The sequence below is a fragment of the Culicoides brevitarsis genome, chromosome 1, assembly GCF_036172545.1.
Source record: "Culicoides brevitarsis isolate CSIRO-B50_1 chromosome 1, AGI_CSIRO_Cbre_v1, whole genome shotgun sequence".
Classification (NCBI taxonomy): Eukaryota; Metazoa; Arthropoda; class Insecta; order Diptera; family Ceratopogonidae; genus Culicoides; species Culicoides brevitarsis.
Genome location: NC_087085.1, coordinates 44,819,656 through 44,832,494, shown reverse-complemented (window position 1 = coordinate 44,832,494; position 12,839 = coordinate 44,819,656). Strand labels below are relative to the sequence as shown.

Genomic DNA, 12,839 nt, shown 5'->3' with positions numbered 1-12,839 from the left:
TTGTTCGATTTCGATCGAATCTTACGTAAATGTATCTTATACTTTTATCATTTAAAAAAAATCGAAATATGACTATAATTTTAAAGAAAGCTCATGTTTTTGCAAGCAATATTGGGATACTTTAGTATTACAATGTGTAATAATAAATACAATAATTTATAATTTTAATTAATAATTTTTAATTTTTTTCTCTAAAAACGGTGTTGTGTTCATTTTTCTATTAAAAAAATTATTTTTTTAATTTTTTTTTGTTGACAGCTGCTTGAAAATGGTCAAAATTTAGCAATGAATGATTTTTTGATTGTAAAGTTTTTACTTTTTTCTGTTTTTAATGAGTTTCTTCTGCTGGCTGATTTTTTTCGAATTTTATGAGCAATAATGTGTTGCAAAAGAGAAAAAAGAAAGAGAATTTTAATTAAATTTTAAATATTTAGAATTTTTGTGTGCATTTTCTTACGACATATAGGGTGCTTACACATTTAATGTAAAATTATAATAATAATTAAACTTAATAAGCGTCTTAAAAAAGCTTTTTAATTTTTTTTTATTTAAAATAAATCACAAAATATCGATTTTGATATAATAAATTGCAACAAAAAATGATTTGAGCGAAATAATGATGATGGCAGTTGGCACAAAGTGAAAAATTCTGCTCTATTTTGGGATCTACATGAAATTTTTTGAGTATAAAAATAAATATTTTTTAAAGGCTCTTGAAGTTTTCACTTATTTCCAGTTTTTTTCTATATAAATATTCGCTAATTATAATCACTGTTCACAAAAATAATAATTAATAACAATTTTCATTCATACAGTTTTACTTAAAATTATAAAAATAATAATAAATATTTTTTTTACAAGACGTTTTGAATGCTTTTTGCATCGTTATGTGTTCTAAACTCTTTTTAAATATACAACATTTTTATATTTTTTTGTTTTTTTTTTATCTTTAACATTTACAGTGCTGGATACACATACAGAGAGTAAGAGCTAAAGTGTCAGGCAGGCAAAGAAAAATATTTTTTTTGAAGGAGGTTATAAGATACCTACGTTGGGCATAACACTTTCAAAATGTAATCCGTTAAGAGAGTTGGAACAGTTGGGCTATCCTCGTTTATAGCCTTCAATACTAAAAAAAATGAAAAAAAAAATAATTAAAATTTATTTTTTTAATTTAAATAATTTCAATTAATAAAAATTTTTTTTTTTTTTAAATTTAAATTTATTTTTTTTAATTTAATTAATTTTTTTTTTAATTTAAATAATTAATTAAAATTAATTTTTTTAATTAAAATAATTTTTTTTAAAATTTATTTTTTTATTTAATTTAATTATTTTTTTTTAATTAATTAATTTTTTTAATAATTATTTTTTTTTTAACAGAAAAAATAGAAATTCTTACTTTTGATGAGCACTTGTAACGCCTGATTATCCGGAGGTCCGTTATCCAAGTGGTATGGAATGACAGTTGTTAAATATTTTGGTTCAAGACCTGCAAATTTTTAATGTTAAAATCAAATTTTTCGTTTTAGATTAAAATTTCGTACCAGTTGGTGCCTTATTCTGTGCCTTGTGCTTCTTCTTTTCGACGTGATATTGTCGCCTCCGGTTTTGAACAGCCAATAAAAGTGAAATAAACGAATTTTTCAGCTCTTTTTCGTACTCAAGTTCATCTTTAAGGGTCAATTCTGAGATCAGCGTTTCCGAGAGTTCACGAATAAGAACTTCCATCTCCATGAAAAGTTCGTTCAGTTGAGTAATTGTCATTTGACTCAGTTCTAAAATGAAAAAAAAAATATTTTTAATTATTTAAAAAAAAAAATTATTTTTAATTATTTAAAAAAATATTTTTAATTATTTAAAAAAATTATTTTTAATTATTTAAAAAAATTATTTATTTTAAAAAAATTATTTTTAATTATTTAAAAAAAATATTTTTAATTATTTAAAAAAAAAATTTTTAATAATTTTTAAATAATTTTTTTTAAATTTAAATTTGAATTTTTAATACTTACTATCTTCATACAAAGGCGATCCAAGAACCTCTTTCGCCTTTTCAACTGCCTCATTTTCCAAAACGTCCCCTTCGGAGGCCGTAGTTTCATCAATAATATCCTCAATTTCCTTCATAACTTCCTCCGCTGTCTTAAATGGCTCGTTATCGGTGCTCAATCCGTTCAAAATCAACGCATGCATATCCAAGTCGTTGGCGACAGCTTCATCCTCCGAACTCAAATCCTGAATATCGTCTTCCGGCGACTTGTCGTTCGGGCGTTCGCCGAGATTTAACGTCGGGACGTGCATTTGTCGTGCATACGATTTGCTCCAATCAATTGGTAAAATGTTCCCGAAATTGCCCGTGATGGTCCACCACATTCTACGGAGAGAAACAAGAGAAGAATGAATGAAATTGAGTCGTTAAATGGCGATGACACCTTCAATTCGCGAGATTTTTTTAACAAGTGTGGGTACTTTGAGCTTTAATTAAACATGGTATTTAAATAAATAAATATTTATTGTTGAGTTGGATGCAAATTCAATTCTCAAAGTAAAACGACCTTGAAAGTCGACGACGAACGTTTTTATGAATTTATGACAACGAACGACACCCACAATTTTACAACTTTTTAGTTTATTCATGAGTATACGCCGACATGCCGCAGATAGAAATAAAGACAAAAGTTGACAATTTTTGTTGTCTAATCGCGCTCTTCATCAACATCAAGGTCTTTTATTGCTCTTTTAACTGGAGCGTGGCGATTTTAAATTTTAAGCTCGGTTTTCTGAGTCTCAAAAGTGAAAATTTTTGTTAGATTTGTTCTTTCTCTTCTAAAAATAAAGGAAAAATTTAAAAAATGAAGAGATTTTATCTTTTGACATGTTCAAAATGAAAACTGACTCGAAAATTATTCTTTAAAAAAAAGAGCTGAAAAGTTAGTTTTTCGATTTTATGAAAATTTTTCAATTAGAATTTTTTGATTTTTTGAAAAATTATTAAATTTTAAATTTTTTTTTCAAAACTGACTTAAAATCTAAAAATTTGAAAATGAAGAGAAGAGCTAACTTTTCAGTTTTTCGATTTTTTGACAATTTTTACAACTCTAAGTTAAAAATTTTATAAAGTTGTTCGTAAAGTTAAGAAAAAATTCAAAACTAACTGAGGAATTGCTCAAAAATCTAAAAAATTAAAATATGAAGAAAAGAGCTAACTTTTCAGTTTTTTAATTTTTTTACAATTTCGAACAAATTTTCTTATTAAAACCATCAAATATGATCCAATTATTCATCAAAATGAAAACTGACAAAATTTTTTAAACAAAACCTAATTTTCAGCTCTTCAAACAAAAAAATAAAATTAAACCTCGATGTTCGATTTTAAAACTAGTTCGAGCTTTTGTAATCACAAAACAGAGCGGAAATTCAATATGATAAGCTGATTTCAGATAAATTTTATTACGTGTCAAACTTTTTTTTTACAATTTCATTTTATACAAAGAATATTTTCGAATGATGATTCACACTGCGCGCTGCCTTGCCAATTAAATTTATTCATCATTCGTTAACGGTTATGGAAATAATCCATTTTATGTTTTCGACTGAAATGGCATACAGACAATAAATAATTAATAATTTAATATTCCGACAGAAACCACAAGAATCATGCAGCAGCACTCCGAATTTGGAGTTGCGTTTCAATTCAACTTTTGTTGACGCGTTACAACTAACATTTATTTTATGATTATTTGTCAAACATGTAAGCTTATGATGTTTGTAATGTTAATATTATTTGTCACAATAAACATTTAACAAGATCGTCAAACATAATTCTCTTCCAGCTGGAAGATTTGAGAAAAAAAAATAACAAACGTGAGACAAGAAATTATAAGTTGCATGTGTTCACATGATTATGAATATCAATTTGAGATTATTAGTGAGTAAGACATATGTTTAGAGACGACGAATAAATCTAGTTTGACGAAACTGGGACATTTTTTCATTGTAGATAAGAAATTCAAAGTTGACTGAAGCAATATTTTGAGAAATCGTTCAAAATTGTTTGAGATAAGGTTAGTGAACTTTACTTTTAAAAAAATTGCTTATTTAAACACTTTGAGCTCAATTTATAGTCGAAACGAGTTGTAACACTTTGCTAAAGTCACTCACAAAAACATTAATTACTTATGACTTTATGAGAACATGAATGGATTTTTTTGTGCCTGAGGAGTTTTTGTCTTTTAGATGATGAAATTGCTTTTAAATATTGTCAAACAGTTCATTAAAAATACATCTATAACTTTCAAAAATAATTTTTAAATATTGTTTTGGATATTTTTGAGTTTCTCTGATATGAATTTTTTAAATATTTGGGTCTTAATTGAATTTTGATGTTTTTTTGATTGTTTTATTTTTGATTTATTTTTCAAATTTATTCATTTTATTTCTATTTTTAATTTTATTAATAAATTAATTTATTTTATTATCAATTTTTTGATATAAAATACTTTATAATTTAAAATTAAAAAAAATAAAAGTTAAAAAAAATTAAAAATTTAAATTAAATATTTTTTTAATAAATAATTAAAAATAAAAAATAAATTAAAATAAATAAAATTAATTAAATAAAATTATGAAAATAAAAATATTTTTAATGACAAAAAAATTAAATTTCAAAAAATTTAAAAGTTAAAAGTAAATTAATTTTTTTAATTAAATAAATTAAAATTAATTAAAATAGAATTATAAAAATTTTTTTTTTTCGTTAATTTTTGTTTTATTTTTTTTAATTTGTGAAATTAAAATTAAATAAAATTATTATAAATCAATTATTTTTTTTACAAATTTTTATATATTTTTTTAAAAAATATTTTATTTATGAAATTTCATAAAAATAAAAATTTCTAAAAAATAATTTAAACCTAACAAAAATCAATCAAGCTTCAATTAATGATTTTCCACAAAATTTGACTATTTTGCATAACAAATTGAGTAACAATGATCATTGTTATCGGATAATTCAATAAAATCATAACAATAAAGCACTGATTAATTCATTTTATTTTAATTGACAATCAATTTGGGATGATCCGCTCATAACTCGATGCTTCGAATTTTTGACAATGACACACAAAAATCATATAAATTCTCAAAATATTTCCATAAAATGACACATTTCCATATAAAAACATGTTCTACATTCGTCATAGAGGAACTTGAAACATTTCGCCTCGCACAACGATTTAATTAAATTCAATTGACAATCAAAAGTTAAGTAAGTATATTACATTCTCGGCTTGTTCGTTGCATGTTTTCTATGTCATCATCATAAAAACGATAAAAAAATTTCTTTAGCTCATAAAATTGATAAATAAATAAACTTTTAGTGCATTTCAGTGTGGTCTGGTTTCCCATATTTTTTGTCTAATCAGCTTATGGCAGTTCAAATGTCACCACGCGTTGGCACGAAAAGGGCAGAAAAAGTTTTTTCGACCCAAAAAAAATATCTCCAATATTGCCAAGGACAAAACCTTGGAAAATTAATACTTCTAATAACATTAACTTGTAAAAAAAATTCTTTCATACAAAAAAACACTTGCTTGCATGTTATAGATAAAAATACGAAACAAGTAAACCGCAAATTGAACGTAACTTATTAATAGATCAAATATTTGCCCAACAAAACAATTTACAAGTATTTCCTTTTAAATTTTAAATAAATCACTTGACTTTCTGCTTCATGCCGATGATTTATTGCAGAGGCGGAGTAACTTGCACTTTTGTATAACTTTGGAATTTTAAAAATTTCTATAAATTTATCAAGATTATGACATTTCTTGGTTTGTTGCATTTTCTGCCATATGAACGCAGCGCCGCATAAATAAATGTAACATAAATTTATTTTATTGAAAGAGAAAAAAAATATTGTAGAAGAGAAAGTTTAAAATATTATTTTTGTGTACATTTTAGTAACATGTGAACGAACAGTTCAAAGCCAAGCAAATACAAAAAAGTAGTTGGCAGGTGGATGATATTGCCAATAATAATATTAAACAACATTCATGTGCGAGTGTGGGTCTTTGATTAGCTTAGCAGCAGGAGATTTTTGACGTATTTCAAAGACAATATTGGATTTTATGCTGAAAATTTCGTCTGTGAAACAAAATTTATTTCGAAATTATTTTAAAATTTTGATAAAAAAAACGAAAAAAAAAAATAGCTTTAATATTAAAATTTAAGTTCAAACGTTAAAAAACTCATATTTGGGTTATGAGGAGTACGAAATTGTGAAATAATTATTTATTACTTCACAATTTAATACTCCTCATAACCCAAAGATGAGTTTTTTAATTTTTCAATACCATATTGAATTTATTTTTGTTTCTTTTAATAAAAATATTGAATAAACTAAAATTTTGAGCTATAATCGACATTGTTCTGTTTATATAGAATATGAGGAGTACAAAAATGTGAAATTTTTTTTTAAAATTTTTAATTAAACTTAAGGCTAAGATTTTAATTAAAGCAGCAACGCGTTAAATTAAAATATAAAATTCTTGAATATTTTATTTCCAGTTTTTATTTTTCTTAATTTAACATTTTTAAAAATTTTAGGCGATGACTTTTTTGAAGAAGCAACGCCTTAAATTAGAATTTCTTACAATTTTTTTTATTTTTAAAAGAAATTTAAGGCGATGACTTTTTTTTGAAGAAGCAACGCCTTAAATTAGAATTTTTTACGATTTTTATTAAAATTTTTTGAAAAACTAAATTTTTTTTACCAAAATTAATAAAATTGAACCTTAAATTGTAAAATTTTTAAGTTTAATTAAAATTATTTCTTTATCAAAACTAAAAATAACCGAAAATTTAGATTTTTTTAATTAAAAATTTTCGTATACTTGTTGAGATAACATAAAAATGCGATAAAGTTCCCTCAAAACAGAAACTATCAAATTTAATTATCTTTTTTTGTTTAGAGACAAAACATTTTATGTTTACATTCAAGAAATTCATACAAAAACCCGCCTCATCATGCAATTGCAACATTTTCAACAATAAATTAATAAAGTAGTTGTTAAGCTATTTAAAATTTTTTTATGCATTTTTAAACAAATTACGAATTGGCGATGAATTTATATTCGCGAGAGAAAATTCCCATGATTTTCGTCTTTCGTCTTCTTTATTAGTAACCTATTTATAGTTCAATATGATCTTTATTGTTGTTATAAGCAGCGGAAAAAAATAAAAAAAACGAACGCTGAACGAATAGTTATTTTTAATTAAAATTATCATCAGCATCATGCACACATGCGATGCGATGTTTGGGTTAATCTGAGCCGAGAATGATTGAAAATGTGAGAAAATTCACAAGTAACAGATGAATCATGCACAAGTGAGTAACATAAACATTAAATTTCTATATATTTATTGTAGATGAGAATTTCGAAAAGAAAGAAAATTTTGTTTGGATTGCCAGATGAATTGTTTCATTTCTTTAGAAGTCACTCAAGTTTAAAATAGTTATGCAAGGTCAGGCGTCGTTATTGGTTCAATTGAAATGAAGCGCAAAGAGAAATAGAGAAAATGAGGAATTTTTATGGTGTTTTTCTCGTTAACTTTGTGTGTGACACATTCTTTGCACTACATCTGCTGGAACATTTGCGCGAAATGTCTTTCATCGATTGCTTTCATCAGCAGAAAAATGATTGGATTTGATGGGGTAACAATTTGTTGAACACAGGCGTGTAATGTCACAGGGGTAAAATATATACATCTGCATCGTAAAAAAACCACAGATGTATGCGAAACGTGAAAAATCACATTTTGTGGCTTTTTTGACGTATCTTAAGGCTTTTTGAGTTTATTTTTTCATATTAAAAAATTATTTTTTGAAGATGACAAAAAAAATTATAATGATAAAATTTTTAAGATCTAAGTCAAACATTTTTAAAAATTTTCTTTTAAAAGGATTTTTTGTCAACTTCAAAAATTATTTTTATAATTATAAAACATAAGCTCGAAAGTCTAAACATACGACAAAAGAATCACAAAGTTTGATTCTTAACTTTTAATTAAGATTTAATTTAATTTAATTAAAATTTGTATATTTTTTGAAAATTTTTTCAAAAAAAATTTTTTTTAAATTTTTTTAAATTTTTTTTTAATTTTTTCATATATTTTTTAAAATAATTTTTAATATTTTTTAAAATTTTTTCAAAATTTTTATTTTTATATTTTTAAAAATATTTTTTTATATTTTTTAAATATTTTTTAAGGTCTTTTAAGAATCTTCTGTTAAATTTTAGCTTAGATCATCATGAAAAAATTTCATAAAATTCAAATTTTGACGTCCCTGAAATGATTTCATCTACTTAACAATAAGTAATTCCATAAATCGAGCGTAAAATGATCCAATTTCAAAAGAATTCCGTATCATATTCATTTCTTCACACACACAAAAAACACGTAATCCCCACAAATTAACTAAAAATTCTTAACTACCAAGTTTTAAGTTTTCATTAATGACCAGGAACAGTTGATGACAACAAATTATACGCGTGTCTTCACTCGAGAGATAATAAAATAAATAAAGACGAGAAAAAAATGTCAACGATATTTATAGCTCTCATGTTTATAAATATTTGTTTTTCTTGCATCTTGTTCTTGTCACTTCGAAAAGTAGAACAATTTCCCCCATTCACGACGAAAAAAGTCATAAAATTTTTTCATTATCAAGTTTTAGGTTTGCGTCACACGGAGTTCAAATATTATGTTAATCGATTCGAAAATTCCCTCAACGACGATATGGCGACGTTCCAAAGAAGAACTTTCAATCGATTACTCTGATTTTTTTTTTATTCAGGTTTGAATTTGGAACAATTTGAACAGGGATCGTCAATTCGGAGGATTTTTCGAAAAATTGATTTTCGATAATTTTTAAACATTTTTATATCAAAAAAAATTTTTTATTTAGCTAAAAAATGGTATTTTTTTTTAAAATTTATTTAATTTTTATTTATTTTTTTTTTTTTTTAAATTTTTTTTTTTTTTTTTTTTTTTTTTTTTAAATTAATTTTTATTTTTTTTTTTTAATTTAATTTTTTTAATTTAATTTTTTTAATTTTTATTTTTTTAATTTTTATTTTTAATAAGTTTTTAAATTTAATTTTCGACCTTTAAAAAAATTTGAAGGTAAAATTTTTAAATAATTTCGAAAAAATCAATATTACCATTTTTTAGCTAAATATCCTTTCATTTGATAAAAATGTTAATAATTCATCGAAAATGCATTTTTCGAAAAATTTTAGGGGTTGACGATCCCTGTAATCGGAGTACGTTCAACCATATGCTTTGCTCCGTAAATGTACGTGAGTCATGCTTTTGCCTAAATAATATTTACTTTGCGTATTCGGAGGATTAAAGAACCCCGGGAAAGAGACGGCAACAAAAACAAATCGTTCGTTGGCGGTTGTCGAAACGAGTGCGAGACAGTATATTGATCGTGTTACTCAATTATAATAGCGATGCAAATGTGACATGCGCAAAGGACGATTTTTTTTGCATTTCCTTCCAAAAGAAAGGATTTTTTTTCGGAGAAATGTTATGCTCTTTTTTATCATTAAATTGACAATTTTTGAGATTTTTCACATTTTTTGCTCATTTTTAATCATCCTTGACCCGATTATCTTCACTTTTTGACCTTATATGGGGCGATAATTGCAATGCTCGCAAATTCACACAAAGGGCGTATTTTTTGCGTCATACTTACTGGCAATCGTTCATGACTTCCTCTTGCGTTCGTACTTGAACGGGAGCCAATTCCTCGACACTTTGTTCGTAATTTCCGAAACATTTGGTCAATTTTTCGTCAAAAGTGTTCACGAGATCCTCCAAACTGCCCGTAAATCCTTCGGTAAAATTGTCGACATTGTCTTTCAGTTGATTCTTCAGCGCCGCGTTCGAGTTGCAATTCGGCGAATCGTTCGTCATGCCGCCGAAATCATTGTCATTAAAACCCGTGGAAAGGGCATCCTCGAGACTCAGGATGACATTGTTGCTGTTATCTTGCTCCTGTTTCAGTTGCAAAGTCAGCGCATCGGAAATGGCGGCTTTCAGATTCGCATTTGGGGATGATTGTTGCGCGGCAGTAGAGTTGGAAGACTGATAGCTGATTGTGTCGCCCCACTCATCAGTCTCCTCGAAACGAGCTAACGGTGCCTCGAATGAGAGTTCAGCCATTTTATTGGCCAAGTCTCGCATTACTCTGTAAAAATTTTCGCTCTTTTTCGCTTTTTTTTCACGTGATTTTTGCTTGAAATGCAATTTTTTTCCTTGCGAGCGACACAAAATGCACTTCAATTTGAAAGTCGACTCAAAAAAGTCTAATTTTGACGATTTTTCACCCGATATCGCGTTACGATTGTTTATTTGCGTCCGTTCACGACGACCCTCGGTAAACAACTGACACGAATTGTGCTGTAGGAGCTCGAAAAACATCCCATTCGACAATTGACATTGCTGCAGTGATGTAGCCTATTTTTTTTTTTTAATTTTAATTAAAAAAAATTTTTAATTTAATTTTTATTTTTTTAATTTTTTTTTAATTAATTAATTTTTATTTTTTTTTTTTAATTTTTTTTTTTTAAATTTAATTTATTTTTTTAATTAATTTTAATTTTTAATTTTTTTATTTAATTTTTTTTAATTTTTATTTTTTTTTAATTTTTTTTAATTAATTTTAATTTTTTTTATTTTTATTTTTTTTTAATTAAAATTTTTTTTTTTTTAATTTAATTTTTATTTTTTTTAATTAAATTTTATTATTTTTTTAATTTAAATTTTAAATTAAATCATTTTTTTTTAATAAGAACATAATTTCTTAATTTAATTTAATTTTTTTATTTTTTTTAATTTTTTAATTTTTTTTTTTAATTTTTAATTTTTTTAAAATTCAATTTTAATTTTTTTTTTTTAAATTTAATTTTAATTTTTTTTTTAATTTAATTTTTATTTTTAATTTTTTAATTTTTTTTTTTCAATTAATTTTTTTTTAATAAAATTTTAATTTACTTCTATTTCCAAAATTTTGCGCCCCTTTTATCAAACTTCTCCGCTCTTAGTTACGTCACTGCTGATATTGACATTTAATTTTCAAAATATTCAAGCAATTTTTAATAAAATTCATCAAAAAATGTCTCGTGTAAGAACTCGTGAATCAGAATCGGGCGACATTGTTGCTTACAGCGAAAGTGCGATCCGAGCAAATCATCAAAATGTCGAATATTGGTAAGAATTTCTCATTTAAACTCGTGATTCAATAAAATTCAATTAAAATCCCGTCAAAATTTTTAGTCGCACGTCAATTGCTGCTCTAAGCGGAAGCACAGCAGGCATAATTGGACTCACAGGACTGCTTGGATTCGCTTTTTACCTTATTTCCGTATTTAGTTTGTGGTGCATGTTGTTAGTGAAAGCGGGAAAAAATTGGAATAATTATTTCATCAGTCGTCGACCCTTGTTGACGAACGGATTTATGGGCGGATTGGGCACTTATGTGTTATTTTGGACATTTTTATACGGCATGGTTCATGTCTACTAATTAAATTTATTGAAAAAATATAACTTTCTATCATCTAACCGAAGCTTTTTCTAATTCAAGCAACTTTCGTTCCGCTTCAAGATCTAACGAGCGACGAATTTCCGTGAGAATTTTGTCAATTCCTTCGCGATGTTTCGCCGCCATCGGGAGAATTTTGTCGAATTCGAGCAATTTTGATGGGCGAATCTCCTCGGGACAGTCATTTACGGTCTCTTCGATGTGTTTTAGTTGATCTTTGAGCTTTTCGTATGATTTGGAGCTGCCTTCTGTATCCATTTTGTTGATGAGTAAAATTGAAGGGCGATCCATGAGAGTTTCGTTGTACATTTCCAATTCTTTCATCAACGAGAAAATATTTTCCAAACAACTTCTTCTTGCGTGTTTTGGACTCAGTTGGAATCCGTTGATGTCACAAATGAGCAAAAGGAGTTTCGTTCGTTCGACATGTTTCAAAAATTTGTGTCCCATCCCAATATTCGCGTGCGCTCCTTCAATCAATCCCGGCAAATCCGCCACAGAAATTTGACGATAATCCGGATAGTTGATAATTCCAATGTTCGGTTGAATTGTCGTGAATGGATACGAAGCAATTTTCGGGCTTGCTTTCGAAATTGCCTTCAAAAAAGTACTTTTTCCCGCATTTGGAAACCCCACAAGCCCGACATCCGCGATGAGTTTCAAATCTAACGTCAATTTCCAATCTTGCCCGTATTTGCCGATCCAATCGGAAGCAACGCATCCGCCGCTGCCGCCATAAGCTCCCAAAAAAGTCGCATTTTCTTCGTTCAATTCGGCGAAAACTTTTCCGTTTTCCGGCGAAATTATCGTGACTCCAACGGGAGTTTCGACCATGACATCAGGTCCTCGTCTTCCGATGATGCGTAATTTGCTGCTGTGTTCGCCATCGCCTGCCCGAATTTCGCCTCTTGGATATTTCTTGAGGATTTTTCGCAATGTTGCCTTTTCTTTTGCGATGAAAACAACTGCTCCGCCTTGCCCGCCGACTCCGCCGTATCTTCCCAAGCCATTTCCGCCGTGACCTCCTGAAAATATGAAAAAGTTAGATTTGGAATTGTGTTAAAAATTGTTTTTACCTTTCAAACGGAGCGTAAGTGAGTCCAAAAAGACATTTTTTGAGGCTTTTAATAGGAATTTTGATATAAACACCATTTTTATAATTGAGACGAATGAAAGTGATAAATCGTCAGAGGGCGCTACAAGCAAAATGTCTCAAAATCCAGTC

General features: G+C 26.9%; 3 protein-coding genes across 4 annotated transcripts; 1 reads left to right on the top strand and 2 right to left on the bottom strand.

The window, feature by feature from the left end:
- Window positions 1-184: 184 nt before the first annotated feature.
- Window positions 185-10,444, bottom strand: LOC134838481 (fasciculation and elongation protein zeta-2). 2 transcript variants are annotated; one of them, XM_063854020.1, is made up of 6 exons: window positions 9,767-10,444; window positions 2,016-2,377; window positions 1,548-1,778; window positions 1,403-1,492; window positions 1,051-1,129; window positions 185-349 (listed from the first exon to the last, which is right to left on the bottom strand). In XM_063854020.1, exons 1-6 carry the CDS (start codon window positions 10,255-10,257, stop codon window positions 313-315), a joined length of 1,290 nt encoding a protein of 429 aa, XP_063710090.1. In that variant the 5' UTR covers window positions 10,258-10,444; the 3' UTR covers window positions 185-312. The 2 variants fall into 2 exon arrangements, with proteins under 2 accessions (XP_063710090.1, XP_063710091.1); XM_063854021.1 differs by lacking the exon at window positions 185-349 and having other exon boundaries at window positions 445-1,129.
- Window positions 10,445-11,147: 703 nt separating this feature from the next.
- Window positions 11,148-11,596, top strand: LOC134836683 (ER membrane protein complex subunit 6). The gene is made up of 2 exons (XM_063851860.1): window positions 11,148-11,283; window positions 11,350-11,596. The coding sequence occupies exons 1-2, from the start codon at window positions 11,189-11,191 to the stop codon at window positions 11,594-11,596; spliced, it is 342 nt and encodes a 113-aa protein (XP_063707930.1). The 5' UTR covers window positions 11,148-11,188.
- Window positions 11,597-11,626: 30 nt separating this feature from the next.
- On the bottom strand, window positions 11,627-12,771 carry LOC134836682 (GTP-binding protein 10 homolog). Its single transcript, XM_063851859.1, has 2 exons — window positions 12,691-12,771; window positions 11,627-12,639 (listed from the first exon to the last, which is right to left on the bottom strand). The coding sequence occupies exons 1-2, from the start codon at window positions 12,764-12,766 to the stop codon at window positions 11,627-11,629; spliced, it is 1,089 nt and encodes a 362-aa protein (XP_063707929.1). The 5' UTR covers window positions 12,767-12,771.
- Window positions 12,772-12,839: the final 68 nt, after the last annotated feature.